Source organism: Stomoxys calcitrans, chromosome 2, assembly GCF_963082655.1.
Source record: "Stomoxys calcitrans chromosome 2, idStoCalc2.1, whole genome shotgun sequence".
Lineage (NCBI taxonomy): Eukaryota > Metazoa > Arthropoda > Insecta > Diptera > Muscidae > Stomoxys > Stomoxys calcitrans.
In genome coordinates this window covers 175735447-175755071 of record NC_081553.1, presented here as the reverse complement: position 1 = coordinate 175755071, position 19625 = coordinate 175735447, and the positions used below count along the sequence as shown (strand labels likewise).

General features: G+C 40.4%; 1 protein-coding gene across 1 annotated transcript in view; it reads right to left on the bottom strand.

Moving 5' to 3' along the window:
* LOC106089254 (tachykinin-like peptides receptor 86C) overlaps positions 1–19625 on the bottom strand; it is a 130652-nt gene that overhangs the window by 36312 nt on the left and 74715 nt on the right. The window contains exon 3 of the mRNA XM_059361702.1: positions 11462–11607. Coding sequence (XP_059217685.1) covers positions 11462–11607 — 146 coding nt within the window. The remainder of the gene's footprint in view (positions 1–11461; positions 11608–19625) is intronic.

The following is a 19625-nucleotide window of genomic DNA, read 5'->3' as shown; positions in this document are numbered from 1 at the left end:
TTGTTCCAATCTATAAATGAAACCTCCAGCTGAAATTTCTGTTGGCGGTACTATTGTTACGTCTTTAATCATATTTTAGGTGTGAGAATAGTGTTATATGCAGATGTTGCCATAAAATCGATATTAAGCAAATAACATGCACATGTCATGTTCACTTCAAACTTATGTCCGCAAAACAATCTTTTCAAATTGCAATGAAAACAAGTAACAAATAAGAGCGTGATAAGTTCAGCCAGGCCGAATCTTATATACCCTCCACCATTGATCGCATTTGTCGGGTTCTATGCGCGGTGTCTCTTTTTAGACAAACATAGAATATTGGATAAGAACTGTTATGCTATTGGAGCTTTATTATGTTATAGTCCCAATCGGACCATAAATGAATGCTGAACATTGTAGAAGTCATTGTGTAATATTTCAGTTCATTCGGATAAGAATTGCGCCTTGTAGGGGCTCAAGAAGCAAAATCGGGAGATAGGTTTATATGGGAGCTGTATCAAGCTACTGATCGATTCAGACCATATTAGACACGTATGTTGAAGGTCATAAGAGAAGCCGTTGTACAAAATTTCTGCCAAATCGGATGAGAATTTCGCCCTCTAGAGGTTCAAGAAGTCAAGATCCCAGATCGGTTTATATGATAGCTATATCAGGATCTATACCGATTTACGCCATACTTAGCACAGTTGTTGGAAAATAGAACACCTCATGCAAAATTTCAGCCAAATCGGATGAGAATTTCCCGTTCTATTAGCTCAAGAAGTCAAGTTCCAAGATCGGTTTATATGACAGCTATAACAGATTATGAACCGATTTGAATCATACTTAGCACAGTTGTTGAAAGTGATACCAAAACATTACGTGCAAGTTAAATCGGACGAAAATTGCACCCTCTAGAGGCTCAAGAAGTCAAGACCCAAGATCGGTTTATATGGCAGCTATATCAAAGCATGAACCGATTTTAACCATATTAAGAGTAGTTGTTGGAAGTGCTACCAAAACACTTCGTGCAAAATTTCAATAAAATCGGATTAGAATTGCGCCTTCTAGAGGCTCAAGAAGTCAAGACCCAAGATTTATATGGCAGCTATATCAAAACATGGACTGACGTAAACCAAAACACTACGTTCAAAATTTCAATAAAGTCGGATAAGAATTGTGCCCTCTAGAGGCTCAAGAAGTCAAGACCCAAGATCGGCTTATATGGCAGCTATATCAAAACATGGACCGATTTGGCCCATTTTTAATCCCAACCGACCTAGTCAAATAAAAGATATTTATGCAAAATTTCAAGCGGCTACCTTTACTCCTTCGAAAGATAGCTTGTTTTCGACAGACAGACGGACGGACCGACGGACGGACGGACATGGCTAGATCGACTTAGAATAACATGACGATCAAGAATATATATACTTTATGGGATCTCAGACGCATATTTCGAGGTGTTACAAACAAAATGACGAAATAAGTATACCCCCATCCTATGGTGGAGGGTATAAAAAGGGAAGGGGAAAGGACAGAGCCTTGTGGCACACCTGCGGTCAATGTATACTCATCTGATGAGAACCCACCTACAACAACTCGTTTAGTGCGATCTCTGAGAAAGCTCGATATAAATCGACCGGACCCGGAGATTCATTAACCTTGAGATCCGCAAGGAACCTTTTGACTCCACGTGTTCGAAAGAATATCTGAGGCATCGAACTAGGTACACTTTCAATCACGGGAAGTGGTTGATTGCTAAACGGCAAGGAAGAATTTCCTGCAAACATCTCAGCCAGTAGATTAGCCTCATCAAGTGGGTCAGTGAACACCTGATCATCCTTAACAATAGTTGGGATTGGCGATGGGTTGCCCTTTACTCTTTTTACGAATGATCAAAAGCTCTTGATTCATCTCGGAGAACCAATAACTTTGGCACGAAGATGCTGTTCGTAAAGAAACTTTTCGTGTCTGAGTACTTTGGCACACGAAGTTCTTGTCTATTTGCGCAGCATTTCGGTATTGGAATTTTTGTTCAGACGCCAAGTCCTAAATGCTACCTCTTTTGATTTCACAGCACCTCCATATAGAAGTCTATTTAACTTCTATTCCCAGGAATATCGTATTTCTAATCGGTTCTATCTGGAATAGCGGTAAATTGCAAATTTTGCCCATTAACATTCTCACATATCAATGAGTGCAGTCCGATTCAAGTTTAAGCTCAATGATAAGGGGTCTCCTTTTTAAAGCCGAGTCCGAACGGCGTGCCGCAGTGCGACACCTTTTTGGAGAGTAGTTTTACAAGGCATAATACCTCATAAATGTTGCCAGCATTAGAAGGGAAAACCACCGCTGAAAATTTTGCTGATGGTCTCGCCAGGATTCGAACCCAGGCGTTCAGCGTCATAGGCGGACACGCTAACCTCTGCGCTACGGTGGCCTCAGAAACAGCGGTACAGTACTTTTTTTTATCAAAAATCGGCAAGGATACCACAGAGTCCTTGCCTGCAACATGACCAAAGAGAAAGTTCCCTTAGCCTCACGGCAGTGGTTGCAGCATTTTGTCTAGCGACAATGTGCAGAGGCATTAGATGTAGCATTAAATTCGGTGCATCAGATGATGTCGTCCTCAGTGCGGCTGTGAGGCACAAACAAGCCATCCTTTGAATCCGGTTGAGTATTAAACAGTTGGAGGACTTTTGAAGCCCCGTCCGCCAGATTGCAACACCGTATTAGCATAATAGGTCTGACAACTGCAATACATACTCAATGCATGACGCGCCGTCTAAACCCCCAAATTTTGCCAATGGCACTCTGGCAAGTGTAAAGAGCAAGAGTTCCATTCTTGCCCTTTACAAAATGTTGCATTTTCAGTTCTATTCCCTGTCCAAAAAAACACTTCGCTATTGCACGTAGAGCTACCTGGAGTATATATAACTTGGAGTGCTGGGAATCTTTCGCATAACTGCAATTGCACATCAACAGCATACGCGATGACGTGCCTCAGATGTATCCTCCAAGGATCTACTGATTTCCACCCAGGATTTGTGCTTAGCCTTTCTCAGCTCGCCCTTACATTTTTATACCCACCACTGAAGGATGGGAGTATATTAATTTTGTCATTTCGTTTGCAACATATCGAAATATCCATTTCCGACCCTATAAAGTATATATATTCTTGATCAGCGTAAAAATCTAAGACTATCTAAACATGTCCGTCCGTCTGTCTGTCGAAATCACGCTACATTCTGTAGAACTAGAGATATTGAGCTGAAACTTTGCACAGATTCTTTTTTTGTCCATAAGGTGGTTAAATTCGAAGATAGGATATATCGGAACATATCTTCATATAGCCCCCATATATACCGATCCGCCGATTTAGGGTCTTTGGCCCATAAAAGTCGCATTTATTATTTGATTTTGCTGAGATTTGGAACAGTGAGTTATGTTAGGCCAATCGATATCCTTCTTCAATTTGGCCCAGATTGGTCCCGATTAGGATATATTTGGAAATAGCTGCCATATAGACCGATCTCGCGATTTAAGGTCTTGTGCCCGTAAAAGACGCATTTATTGTCTGATTTCGCCGAAATTTGGGACAGTGAGTTAAGTTAGGTTCTTCGACAACTTTCTGCGATTTGGCCCAGATCGGTCCAGATTTGGATATAGCTGCCTTATAGACCGATCTCTCGATTTAAGGTTTTGGGCCCATAAAAGGCACATTTATGTCCGATTTCGCCGAAACTTTGGAAAGTGAGTTGTGTTAGGCCCTTCGTCAGCCCTCTTCAATTTGGTCCAGATCGGTTCAGATTTTGATACAGCTGCCATTTAAACCGATCTCTCGATTTAAAATCTTGTCCTCATAAAAGGCACATTTGTAATCCGATTTCGCTGAAATCTGACACAGTGATCTATGTTAGGCTTTTCGACACCCGTGTCGTATATAGTTCTGATCGGTCTATATTTGGATATGGCTACCAAAAATACCAATATTTTGTTTTACAAATTGAACAATGACTTTTACTTAATAGACCACTCAATATCCGTGTCGAATTTGGTCCAAATCGGACCTTATGTCGATAAAGCTGCTATGGGGGCATAAGTTATGCATTTCTCACCGGATTATGACGAAAGATGGTTTACATATATACCCGATGTGGTGGGTATCCAAAGTTCGGTCAGGCCGAACGTAACGCCTTTTTACTTCTTGTTGTTGGTTAACTGCACCCACCTATATCAATTTATCTTGGTGGGTATAAACATTCTCTCTAAATGAGTAAAGACGCTCAGTGCAGGTGGGTATTCAGATCGACATGGCCGAACTTAATGCGTTCTTACTTCTGGTATAGTTATATATTTAATCAACCATAAAAGGTAACTGTATATGGACCATTAAAACCTACATAGCTATAATATCTCCATCTATTTACACAAATAAAAACTTTACAACTGACATTGAATCCATCTATTTTTGTACCCATATGAAAGAACTTAATATGTGTAAAAGTTTTATGCATGTTTATATGAACGAAGTGTAGAGTTTGTGTTTCGAAAGTTATGTGGGTAGTTTGCAAGTTATATTTACTTTCCTGAGCATAGATGGAAAATTGATATAAGGAATGTCATGCTCATTGCCATTAACAAATAAAAACTTTAATGTTTTGCAAGTTTTGATATACGATGATGCTATGCTTTTTTTTATGCAGAAAATTAGCTTCCTCGTGTAGACGGACGGTGTACGCCCTCTGGTGACACCCTGCGATGGTCCTTGGTGCCACGTTTGACAGGACTGTAGTTTTCGCACACACCCGACGTCCATATCGTGTCGCATAGTTTATAACCGGTGACCCGTCAGTAGGGCTTCCTTGTCCAGTTGCTACCTGCCAATGATTTGAGGATTCTGTTCCTGTTTCTTGACCTTTCGCAGATTTTAATAGCGTGGGCCGACATTGAGAGGCAGTTGTCGAGGGTTATTCCCCAGGATTTTTGGGTGTATAGCAAGCTCCGCCAAGTCCTGTTCTGAAATTCTATAACTTATAACGAAAAACGTTTAGTTAAATTTGTTCACGAAAAAATCGTTTGCCCTAACTATTACGCCTCGTTAACAGAAATCTTGTTATATCCTCCACCATAGGATGGGGGTATACTAATTTCGTCATTTTGTTTGTAACACCTCGAAATATGCGTCTAAGACCCCATAAAGTATATATATTCTTGATCGTCGCGACATTTTATGTCGATCTAGCAATGTCCGTCCGTCTGTCCGTCCGTCCGTCTGTCCGTCCGTCCGTCTGTCTGTCGAAAGCACGCTAACTTCCGAAAGAGTAAAGCTACCTGCTTGAAATTTTGCACAAATACTTCTTATTAGTGTAGATCGTTTGGGATTGTAAATGGGACCAATCGGTCCATGTTTTGATATAGCTGCCATATAAACCGATCTTGGGACTTATTGAGCCTCTAGAGGGCGCAATTCTGGTCCGATTTGACTGAAATTTCGCTCATAGTGTTTTGATATCACTTCCAAGTATGGTTCAAATCGGTGCATAACCCGATATAGCGCCATATAAACCGATCTTGGGTCTTGACTTCTTGAGCCTCTAGAGGGCGCAATTCTTATCCGATTTGACTGAAATTTTGCACATAGTGTTTTGGTATAACTTTCAACAACTGTGAATAGTACGCCTGTCATATAAACCGATCTTGGATCTTGACTTCTTGAGCCTCTAGGGGGCGCAATTCTCATCCGATTTGACTGAAATTTTGCACATAGTGTTTTGATATAACTTCCAACAACTGTGAATAGTATGGTCTTAATCGGTCCATAACCTAATATAGCTGCCATATAAACCGATCTTGGATCTTGACTTCTTGAGCCTCTAGAGGGCGCAATTACTATCCGATTTGCCTGAAATTTTGTACAACGGCTCCTCCCATGGCCTTCAACGTACGTGTTCAATATGGTCTGAATCGATCTATTGCTTGATACAGCTCCCATATAAACCGATCTCCCGAATTCGCTTCTTGAGCCCCGGACTATAACTTGATATAGCTGCTCCTCCATCCATATTCATTATACTTTGTTTGCCTAAAAACAGATACTGCGCAAAAAACTCGACAGATACAACCGTGGTGGAGGGTATATAAGGTTCGGCCCGGCCGAACTTAGCACGCTCTGACTTGTTCTTTTTCATACCTACCACCACAGGACAGGGGTATATTCATTTAGTCATTTGAAATATCCATTTCCGACCCTACAAAGTATATATATTTCGGATCGTTGTACAATTCTAAGACGATTTAACGATGTCCGTGTCTGTCCGTCCATCTGTCCGTCCGCCTGTGCGTTCGTCTGTTGTAATCACTCAACTGCTTTCAAAAATTGAAATATTGATCTGAAATTTAGCAGAGATACATCGTTTTGCTGCATGCAGGTTAAGTTCTTCAACGGACCATATTTGGATATAGTTGTTATATAGTACCCCCAAATGGGCATATTAGTCAACCATGTCTATATGGGACTCAAATGAAAGGTATTTGGGAGAAGATTACGAAAATGACATTAAAATTTGTGTTCAAGTCTAAGTGGCGCTTTTCTTTCCAAAAATAAGTCAAATAGGTTGATTAACCCATTATGACAATATGGGACTCAAATAAAAGGTATTTGAGAATAAAAAAGGAATTTTATATCCAATTTTCTATCCATGTGTTTGGGGGTACGCCCTAAAGCGCCCCCTAAGCTGAACTTCATTTCCGATTATTGCAATATGGAGCTCAATTCAACGGTACTTGGGAGTAAAAAACGAATTTGATATCTATTTTCAGGGCAAAGTTCCGGTGGCAGCCCCAGACCCAAAACACCATACATCCATACATCTCATATTTACTGACCATGGCAATATGGGGCTCACATTAAATGGATTTAATATCCATATTTGAGTCGAAATGTCTGAGTGCCATCCCTTCCCTAAAAAGCACTTCTCATTACCCTAATTTTCAAAACCACCAGATCTCGGAGATTGGTAATACGATTCGTTCGAAATTTTTTTGCACTCTCACAGTCAAAACAAAGTCCCTGGGGTCCATGCCACCCGCAAACAGAATTTATTTACCGATCATGCCATAATAGGGCTCATATAAAATGTATTTGAAAGTAGAGCACGAAGCGTATATTTACATTAAGGGCCAAGTGTCTCTCTAAACCGCAAGTATTTACCAGTACGATAATATAGGACTCAAAAGAAATGTATTTGGGAGTGGAGTAAAAATTTACCCAGGAACCGAGTAGGGGCACACTTCTCACACATCAATGAAAGTTTTTCGATTCAAGTTTAAACTCAATGATAAGGGATTTTTTTATAGCCGAGTCCGAACGGTGCGCCGCAGTGCGACACCTCTTTGAAGAGAAGTTTTATATGGCATAGTAAATCACAAATGTTGCCAGCATAAGGAGGTGAAAACCACCGTTGAAATTTTTTTTTGTTACATATGTTGGTAATATTAGCCATTTTGGATTGTCACTTTGTGTTTGACAGATAAAAAGTTTAGTCGTGTCTGGTGTGCTCTTCGAAATTTTACTATTTGAAAAAAAAAACAAGTAAAAGCGTGCTAAGTTCGGCCGGGCCGAATCTTATATACCCTCCACCATGGAGCGCATTTGTCAGTTCTTTTCCCGGCATCTCTTCTTAGGCAAAAAATTATATAAGAAAAGAAAGAAAGAAAAAACCTGCTATTAGAGCGATATCAAGATATGATCCGGTTTAGACCACAATTAAATTATATGTTGGAGACCTGTGTAAAATGTCAGCCAATTCGAATAAGAATTGCGCCCTTTGGGGGCTCAAAAAGTAAAATAGAGAGATCGATTTATATGGGAGCTGTATCGGGCTATAGACCGATTCAGACCATAATAAACACGCATGTTGATGGCCATGAGAGGATCCGTCGTACAAAATTTCAGGCAAATCATCAGAATTTCGCTCTCTAGAGGCCCAAGAAGTCAAGACCCAATATCGGTTTATATGACAGCTATATCAGGTTATAGACCGATTTGAACCACACTTGGCACAGTTATTGGATATCATAACAAAACACGTAGTGCAAAATTTCATTCCAATCGGATAAGAATTGCGCACTCTAGAGGCTCAGGAAGTCAAGACCCCAGATCGGTTTATATGGCAGCTATATCAAATTATGAACCGATTTGAACCATACTTGGCACAAATGTTGGATATCATAACAAAACACGTCGTGCAAAATTTCATTCAAATCGGATAAGAATTGCGCACTCTAGAGGCTCAAGAAGTCAAGACCCAAGATCGGTTTATATGACAGCTATATCAGGTTATGGACCGATTTGAACCATACTTGGCACAGTTGTTGGATATAATAACGAAACACGTCGTGCAAAATTTCATTCCAATCGGATAAGAATTGCGCACTCTAGAGGCTCAAGAAGTCAAGACCCAAGATCGGTTTATATGGCAGCTATATCAGATTATGAACCGATTTGAACCATACATGGCACAAATGTTGGACATCATAACAAAACACGTCGTGCAAAATTACATTCCAATCGGATAAGAATTGCGCACTCTAGAGGCTCAAGAAGTCAAGACCCAAGATCGGTTTATATGGCAGCTATATCAAAACATGGACCGATATGGCTCATTTACAATACCAACCGACCTACACTAATAAGAAATTTTGTGCAAAATTTCAAGCGGCTAGCTCTACTCCTTCGGAAGTTAGCGTGCTTTCGACAGACAGACGGACGGACGGACGGACGGACGGACGGGCGGACGGACAGACGGACGGACATGGCTAGATCGACATAAAATGTCACGACGATCAAGAATATATATACTTTATGGGGTCTCAGACGAATATTTCGAGTAGTTACAAACAGAATGAGGAAATTAGTATACCCCCCATCTTATGGTGGAGGGTATAAAAACAAGTAAAAGCGTGCTAAGTTCGGCCGGGCCGAATCTTATATACCCTCCACCATGGATCGCATTTGTCGAGTTCTTTTCCCGGCATCTCTTCTTAGGCAAAAAAGGATATAAGAAAAGAGTTGCTCTGATATTAAAACGATATCAAGATACGGTCCGGTTCGGACCACAATTAAATTATTTGTTGGAGACCTGTGTAAAATTTCAGCCAATTCGTATAAGAATTGCGCCCATTGGAGCTCACGAAGTAAAATAGAGAGATCGATTTATATGGGATCTGTATCGGGCTATAGACCGATTCAGACCATAATAAACACGTTTGTTGATGGCCATGAGAGGATCCGTCGTACAAAATTTCAGGCATATCGGATAATAATTGCGACTTCTAGGGGTCAAGAAGTCAAGATCCCAGATCGCTTTATACGGCAGCTATATCGGGTTATGAACCGATTTGAACCTTATTTGACACAGTTGTTGAAAGTAAAAATAAAATACGTCATGCAAAATTTCAGCCAAATCGGATAGGAATTGCTCCCTCTAGAAGCTCAAGAAGTCAAGATCCCCAGATCTGTTTATATGACAGCTATATCAGGTTATGGACCGATTTCAACCATACTTGGCACAGTTGTTGGATATCATAACGAAATACTTGGTGCCAAAAATTCATTCCAATCGGATAAGAATTGCGCACTCTAGAGGCTCAAAAAATCAAGACCCAAGATCGGTTTATATGGCAGCTATATCAGGTTATGGACCGATTTAAACCATACTTGGCACAGTTGTTGGGTATCATAACAAAACACGTCGTGCGAAATTCCATTCCAATCGGATAAGAATTGCGCCCTTTAGAGGCTCAAGAAGTCAAGACCCCAGATCGGTTTATATGGCAGCTATATCAGGTTATGGACCGATTTGAACCATACTTGGCACAGTTGTTGGATATAATAACAAAACACGTTGTGCAAAATTTCATTTCAATCGGATAAGAATTGCGCACTCTAGAGGCTCAAGAAGTCAAGACCCAAGGTCGGTTTATATGGCAGCTATATCAGGTTATGAACCGATTTGAACCATACTTGGCACAGTTGTTGGGTATCATAACAAAACGCGTCGTGCAAAATTTCATTACAATCGGATAAGAATTGCGCACTGTAGTGGCTCAAGAAGTCAAGACCCAAGATCGGTTTATATGGCAGCTATATCAGGTTATAAACCGATTTAAACCATACTTGGCACAGTTGTTGGATATCATAAAAAAACACGCCGTACAAAATTTCATTCCAATCGGATAAGAATTGCGCACTCTAGAGGCTCAAGAAGTCAAGACATGGACCGATATGGCCCATTTACAATACCAACCGACCTACACTAATAAGAAGTATTTGTTTCAAGCGGCTAGCTTTACTCCTTCGGAAGTTAGCGTGCTTTCGACAGACAGACGGACGGACGGACGGACGGACAGACGGACGGACATGGCTAGATCGACATAAAATGTCACGACGATCAAGAATATATACACTTTATGGGGTCTCAGACGAATATTTCGAGTAGTTACAAACAGAATGACGAAATTAGTATACCCCCCATCTAATGGTGGAGGGTATAAAAACGGATCAAAGAAACTGTGTTAAGTTTTGTCTAAAAGAAAAGAAAATTGCGAAATTCGAGCATACGTAACTCCAACTAACGAAAATTTAAAATAATTTCCTATATCCTTGGTTTGTTTGTCCTTATCTTCTCTCTGGTCATAGGCTAATATGATAATGATAGTCTCTCATTAAGTGGTGTAAATCTGGAGCTATGTTGCTTTAGTCTCCAACTTACCACAAATCCAGAATCAATACTAATGTCTCGTATCACTGCATCTTTGATACAATGAGTTGCCCTTAGGCGTTATTTTGCTCTCCCTATGCCTTTCTGGTCCGAATTGCTATTTCTGTCTAACTTTAGAGTTTTTGGTTATATTCTTCATGGCAGGATATTTGCCCGCCGCCTTAACCATGTTTTATGGTAAACAACTATAAAAACCATATGGATGTTACCTCACTACCTTTAAGGGATTTTAAAGGCAGTTACCCCAGGTTACACCACAATGTCCACAATTGAGATGATGGAGGAACTAAGATTGGGTATCCCCCATGGTTTATGCCACACCTCATTTCTTTATCATTGAGCTAAAGTTTAATTGAACAACACCAGTTGATACGACAAAAGTATCTCTGATGTTAGGCGACACATTTGAAATTAACATTGTTCAGGCATTAAAACCTTGAGAGCTGTCGTCTTTTCTATTCGATTTTAAATGCCTAGTGGGTATTATAAGAAGAGTAACACCAGTAACAAGAAAGTTAAACTAGTCTGCAAATTTTTAACGAGATTAAGTCAGTATGACAATTAAAAGCGAAGGCAACATTGTTTGAGTTTTCAATATGCCTAATGGACTAGGCATGTTTTGCAAAGTTGATAATAGCCCTGCTTTTTTTTCTCTCACGGTAAGGAAAATCCCAATATGAAATCGTTAATCTTACCTGTTACTATCCACAGCACAATGCAATTGCCCGCAATCGCCACAAACAGCATGAAACCAAAGACCAAAGCCCAGATAGTCTTCTGTTCCCATGGTAGTTCATAAGGTCGTGTGGGCGATGGAAATAGACACTCTGTTAGAAAATCTCTGGAAAGAAAAGAGAAAGAAATCGTTCATCATTGGTTACGAATCATTTGCTATGACCGTCTGAAAATAAGTGGACACAGCTTAAAACCATATCGTCTTCATTTTCATTCATTCAAGGATAATTGGAAAAGTTTTGCATGTAAAGCAGTTATTTAGAAAGTTTTGCTGCTAGAACAGGTGATGTCAATGTTCATAGTCTTGGACTTTTTAAAATCAACAACTAAATTCTAATGTTAAATGATGATGCTTAATGAGGCTTGAGATTTATAATGAGACCATTTCTATATTTTTAAGTTTGAAGGTCTACTGGTTTGGCAAAAAACTAGATATCTCTGAAAATAAAATCATTAAAAACCCAAGAGTATAGCTGCGAGGGCAACATTTTTCTCACAATGAATGTGCGTGCCATCGGCAGTGTAATCCACCTCTTGGAAATGAAACTCGCCTTATAAGCCTAAGCAAAGTCAAATACCGTTGAAATTGTTTGTGCTGTTTTCGGCAGGAGTCGAACCCAGGCGTTCGCCTCTTGTTGGCGAACTAAAACACCACAAAGTAAACAAAAAGCTTGCGTATCGCACCAGAAGTTGTTATAATAATTGTGGAGGCGTTGCTAAACGCCATGGTGTTGGTCTAAAAGAAACTACAAAAACACTTGAAATGTTTCGTCGAACGAAATTTAATGGAATCTATCCGTGTGGCATGATATTCCAGATGGCAATGCTAGGGTTCCATCAATCTAAGACTGTGCCGCTGGCAGCATTGCATCTCACTCGGCCTCAATTGTCATCTCAAAAATCCGACCGGAAATTCCTTTCAGGTTTCCTATTGTCGACATTATTATTCCACGATAATGTGACATGCTCCTATCCTCTAACCATTCTGCCATCGTATATGAGCAGTGGCTGTCTCATACTTAATCTGTATATCTATGGGTCGGATATCTAGAATAGTCTTCAATGCACCAGTGGGCGTGGTTTTTATCGCTCCGACTATGTCAAGACAACATGTTCCCTGAACTTGTTGTATAACCCTTACTTTTCACTTTTTCTCCATCGCAGTCCACCAACTACTGAGCCGTAAATAAGTATTGTTCTTATCACGCTCCTGTAGAGCCAGTGGACTATCCTCGTATAGTACCCAACATATGTGAAACTTCTCAGTACGCTCCTGATTATGACACTTCCAATTCAGTTTCCTGTCTAAGATCATACCTAAGTATTTGACCTTGTCAGATATCGAAATCGTCTTATCGAGGAAATGTGGTGCCTCTAATTGGCCCACCTTCGTTTTCCGCATGAACAGGCATATTTCAGCCTTCTCTGGGTTAACATTAAGAACCCTGGGTCTAGGCAAGTCCTATGCCCTATGCAAGACACTTTCGGCCCTTCTACATAGCTAACTTGGATCCTTACCACTACGAAGTATTATAACATCGTCTGCGTAGCAATCCCTCCTCAGTCTGCTACCATAATATGTTACTTATGGTGGTCACCCATAGGAGTGGTGATAAAATGTCCCCCTGTGGCGTGTCCTACTACACATCATGGTATCCACAATGCGTACCATGGTTTTGAGTTGAAACGATGGAATGCTTATAAGCCTGTAGGCCTTTGGTGTCGACAAACCTACCTTGCATGGCTTGGGTATAATTACCACCCTTGCCTCTTGCCAGGCTTTCGCAGTACATGCATATCCCAGGCACGTTGTGAAAATACAGGCCAGATGAATTCCGTCGGAGTGCTTGGAATGTCTGTTCTATCCCTTTCGACATCCTGCGCTTTTGACCGATTGCGCTGCCGGTGCATATTCCTCCGTCTTCTTCTCGTGCCCTGGATCATTTTCTCAGCCTTCTTGCTAGAGCAAGGTCCTCGCTTATTATTGTCGTCATCCCGCTGTCCTCATCTCCCGATGTTTCATTGACATTGTCGCTGTCTGAATCTAAATCGGAACCCCACCTTTTATTAAGACCGGGAACCGAGCATCCCTCTGGTTTATCAGTCCCTTCCTCATTCGTTAGTCTGTCGACTGGTTGTGTGCTTGAACCATTATGTTAGGTTAGGTTAGGTTAGGTGCGGATAATAATCCCCCATGCCTCTATGCAAATACATATAAGCCAGTAATCGGCTTGTTGTGCGCTCTATATAATAAATAAAAGCGTGCTAAGTTCGGCCGGGCCGAATCTTATATACCCTCCACCATGGATCGCATTTGTAAAGTTCTTTTCCCGGCATCTGTTCTTAGGCAAAAAAGGATATAAGAAAAGATTTGCTCTGCTATTAGAGCGATATCAAGATATGGTCCGGTTTGGACAACAATTCAATTTTATGTTGGAGACCTGTGTAAAATGTCAGCCAATTCGAATAAAAATTGCGCCCTTTGGGGGCTCAAGAAATAAAATAGAGAGATCGATTTATGTGGGAGCTGGCTGGTATCAGGCTATTGACCTATTCAGACCATAATAATCACGTATGTTGACGGTCATGAGTGGATCCGTCGTCCAAAATTTCAGGCAACAGAGGTTGCAATTAGTATCCGATTAATAATTGCGACCTCTAGAGGCTCAAGAAGTCAAAACCCCAGATCGGTTTATATGGCAGCTATATCAGGCTATGAACCGATTTGAACCTTATTTGAAACATTTGTTGAAAGTAAGAATAAAATACGTCATGCAAAATTTCAGCCAAATCACATAGGAATTGCGCCCTCTAGAAGCTCAAGAGGTTAAGTCCCCAGATCGGTTTATATGACAGCTATATCAGGTTATAAACCGATTTGTACGATGCTTGGCACAGTTGTTGGAAGTGATACCAAAACACCACGTGCAAAATTTCATTCCAATCGGATAAGAGTTGCGCACTCTAGAGGCTCAAGAAGTCAAGACCCCAGATCTGTTTATATGGCAGCTATATCAGTTTAAGGACCGATTTGAACCATACTTGGCACAGTTGTTGGATGTCACAACAAAATACGTCGTGCAAAATTTCATTACAATCGGATCAGAATTGCTCCCTCTAGAGGCTCAAGAAGTCAAGACCCAAGATCGGTTTATATGACAGCTATATCAGTTTATTGACCGATTTGAACCATACTTGGCACAGTTGTTGGGTATCATAACAAAACACAAGAATTGCGCACTGTAGTGGCTCCAGAAGTCAATACCCAAGATCGGTTTATCTGGCAGCTATATCAAAACATGGACCGATTTGGCCCATTTGACGCGAAAGCCAGGCAATGAAATAGGAAATGCTTCAACATCTCCTCATCTTCCTCACATGCCCTACACATGCTATCACTTGCAGCACCGATTTTACATAAGTGAGCTCGTAGTCCTATGTGTCCCGTTATGATACAGAAGCTATACTGAACTCCCTCTTACTTCCTTTCAGTAAAAGCCTAGTCTTCTCACTATGAGTATCTAGATGCCAAAAGCAGAGTTCCGTTACTTTAATATTGTGCCTCTGGCGGCAATGCCTCGCACTCAACCTCAAGTATCGTCTCAGGTATCCGATCGGAAAAATCGTTCATTCCTTCCATGGTTTCCCATCGTCGCCTCGATTAAGTCTCATAGCCGCAGTGGCTGCTTCGCACTTAATTGTGTCAGCCATGGCAGGTCTCTGTCGTGTCGGAAAAGATGCTGACAGATTGAAGGTTGCCAGTAATGACTTTTGCACAAGCTGTGAGGACGTCGAGGAAGAAGAGACTATAGAACATCTGCTTTGTGTGTGTTCCACATGTGAACATTCGCAAGTTGTTGGGCTTTTTAAAAAAATCTGGATAGTTAAACGGTAGAAACCAGAAAGCATCTTCCTTCTTTTGTTCCATTGTGAAATGGACGAAAACGTCTAAGTGAGTCTGATGGCAGACCGTCACTTTAACCTAATTTACCTTGGATAAACTGATCGAAGGAGTAAGGCTAGGCGCTTGAAATTTTGCACAAATACTTTTTATTAGTTTAGGTTGTTTGGGATTGATAATGGGCCAAATCGGTCCATGTTTTGATATAGCTGCCATATAAACCGATCATGGGTCCTGATTTCTTGAGCCTCTAGAGGGCGCAATTCTCGTCCGATTTGACTGAAATTTCGCAAGTGGTGCTTTGGTATCACTTCCAACAACTGTGCTACTGTGCAACTGTATGGTTCAAATCGGTGCGTAACCTAATTTGGCTGCCGTATAAACCGATCTTGGGTCTTGACTTCTTCAGCCAGTAGAGGACGCAATTCTTATCCAATTAGGCTACAATTTTGCACGTGGTGTTTTGGTATCACTTGCAACAAGTGTGCTAAGCATGGTTCAAATTGGTTCATAATCTGGTATAGCTGCCATATAAACCGATCTTGGATGTAAACTTCTTGAGCCGCTAGAGGGCGCAATTGTCATCCGATTTAACTGACATTTTGCATGACGTCCAACAACTGTGCTAAATATGGCGCAAATAGGTACATACCCTGATATAGCTGCCATATAAACCGATCTTGGATCTTGAGTTCTTGAGCCTCAAGAGGGCGCAATTCTCATCTGATATGGCAGAAATTTTGTTAAATCGATCTATAGTTTGCTCCATATAAACCCATCTCCTGATATTGCTCCTTGAACTCCTACAAGGCGCAATTCTTATCCGAATGGACTGAAATATTACACAGTGACTTCTACAATGGTCAGCATTCAATTCATTTATGGTCCGAATCGTACTGTAATTATATATAGCTCCAAAAGCATAACATTATTCTTTGTTTGCCTGAAAAGTGATGCCGCGCAAAGAACTTGACAAATGCGATCTATGGTGGAGGGTATATAAGATTCGGCCGAACTTAGAACCCTCTTACTTATTTTGTATTAATTTTTAGTAGAATCCATGGTGGTGGGTTCTCAAGATTTGTCTTTACTAAAATACTATATGCCGACTGTAGGAACATGTCAGGCCGAGCATTGAAAAATGGTGACGAATACTGATGAAAAAGCATTTTTTTCGCAAAGTTGAAGAATTCAATAAAAGAAATATAAACTTTTTATATAAACAACAAAACAAAACAAAATTTCGAATTTTAAAAACCAATTTTCAATTGAATTGGACATTCGTACTTGGAAGGAGGGTGGATGAAAAAACTGCTGGCGACTGGTACTCTTACCCTATAAGCTACTCTTGCTGCTCAACGTTAAATTTCATGTATGGTGGATGTGCATACATTTGCCAAAGCAAACATGTGTCGACCCCAACTGGTAAAACGGCAAATGTTCAGCAGAACCAAAAAAAGTTGATTAATGTTGTTGCGAAAAGGAGAGCAACAAACGGAAAACTTCTTCGGAATTCCCATTTTAAAGGTACACAATGTCAAAGCAAATATCATTTCTGCACTGCTGCTGTATGGCAATGAGTTACATCAGGTACCTTATCAAATGATATGGTTCACTTATGAGTCGCACACATCGCAGAGTGCAGCTGCGATATTGCTGCAGTCATTTCGCCGATGAAGGACTGCATAATTTATGGACTACTGCTGGCATTTGCTCTGGAGGAAGTTGAATTTTTTTAAGCAATGCTAATGGAAAACAAATACAACTACCACAGTTGACAATGTCAATGTTATGTTTGTTTGCAAAAAAACTGATTCGATTGAACCCTTTAGAATTGTAATGTAAAACAACGCGAAATATCAATAAAAACTAAATTTAAGCAACATATTCTAACCGATTTTTTCCGGAAATAAGCCAGCCATTTGAAACGATGAAATCGCATAGAGAGATGAAAGCGATATTGTGGAATGAAGACATATTGATCCCATGGCTGCAGGAATTAGCTTTAGATAGCCAAACTTAAAATCAAATATGTCATTTTCATGTGGAACTAAGTTTGACGCTGCAAACAGACGGGAGATTAGAGAGCAGCACTACGGTACTGAAGATAAACTCTACACGCTAGCAACCTATGCCGAATGCGTGTTGTCTGTGATCAAATCATCTTTGGTCTGGCAATGTCTTTTCAGTTATCAATTGAAATCCTTAAATTTGTGGTGCCATTCAGTTTCATGGTCATTAGCTCGACCTACTTTCTTTGGGTGAAATAATGTACATTTATATACCTACCACCGAAGGATGAGAGTATACTCATTTTGTCATCGAAAAATCCATTTCCGACCCTATAAAGTATATATATTCTTGATCAGCGAAAAAACCTAGGAAGATCTAGAAATGTCCGTCCGTCTGTCTGTTGAAATCACGCTACAGTCTTCAAAAATAGAGATATTGAGTTGAAACTTTGCACAGATTCTTTTTTTTGTTCATAAGCAGGTTAAGTTCGAAGATGGGCTATATCGGAATATATCTTGATATAGCCCCCATATAGACCGATCCGCGGATTTAGGGTCTTAGGCCAATAAAAGGCACATTTATTATCCGATTTTGCTGAAATTTGGACAGTGAGTTATGTTAAGCCCTTCGATATCCTTCGTTAATTTGGATCAGATCGCTCCAGATTTGGATATGGCTGCCGTATAGATAGATCCTCCGATTCAGGATCTTAGGCCTATTAAAGCCACATTTATTATCCGATTTTGCTACAATTTGGGACAGTGAGTTGTGTTAGGGCCTTCGACATTCTTCTTTAATTTGGATCGAACCTAGATCGGTTCAGATTTGGATATAGCTGCCATATAGACCGATCCTCCGATTTAGGGTCTTAGGCCATAAAAGATACATTTATTATCCGATTTTGTTGAAATTTGGGACAGTGAGTTGTCTTAGACCCTTTCACATCTTTCTTCAATTTGGCCCTGATTGGATCAGATTTGGATTTAGACCGATCCTCCGGGTCCATAAAATGCGTATTTATTTTCCGATGTCGCCGAAATTTGGGACAGTGAGTTTAGTTTAGTCCCCTTGACATATTTCTGGATTAAAGCACAGATCGGTCCAGATTTGGATATAGCTGCCATAGAGACCGATTTCTCGGTTTTAAGTTTTGGGGCCATAAAAGGCGCATTTATGGGACAGAGAGTTAAGTTGAGCCCCTCCACATATTTGTGCAATTTGGTCTAGATCGATCAAGATTTGCATATAGCTGCTATATAGACCGATATCTCGATTTAAAGTCCTGGCCCCATAGAAGGCGCATTTATTGTCCGATGTCACCGAAATTTGGGATAGTGAGTTAAGTTTAGCTCCTTGACATACTTGTGGATTATAGCACAAATCGGTCCAGATTTGGATATAGCTGCAATATTGGCTGATCTCTCGGTTTTAGATTTTGGGGCCAAAAAAGCGCATTTATTGTCCGATGTCGCCGCAATTTGGGACAGCAGTTGTGCTAGGCCCTTCGACATCCTTCTTCAATTTCATTCAGATCGGTCCAGATTTGGATATAGCTGCCATATAGACCGATCTTTCGATTTAATGTTTTAAGCCCATAAGAGGCGCATTTATTGTCCGATGTTGCCGAAATTTTGGACAGAGAGTTAAGATAAGCCCCTCCACGTATTTCAGCAATTTGATCTAGATCGATCAAGATTTGCATATAGCTGCCATGTAGACCAATATCTCGATTTTAAGTCTTGACCCTTTAAAAGGCGCAATTATAATCCGATATCTCTGAAATTTGACACAGTGACTTATGTTAGGCTTTTCGGTATCCGTGTCGTGTATGGTTCGGATGAGTTTATTTTTAGATATACATAGCTACTAAAAAGACCAATATTTTGTTATACACAATTGAACAATGACTTGTACTCATTAGTATTTGGTCCAAATCGGAACATATTTCGATATAACTGCTATGAGAACACCTCAGCACTAACCAATTCAAATTTCAACCCGTTCAAACACGGCATATTTTTATACCCACCACCGAATGATGGGGGTATATTCATTTTGTCATTCCATTTGCAACGCATCGAAATATCCATTTCCGACCCTATAAAGTTTATATATTCTTGATCAGCGTAAAAATCTAAGACTATCTAGACTTGTCCGTCCGTCTGTCTGTTGAAATCACGCTACAGTCTTCAAAAATGGAGATATTGAGC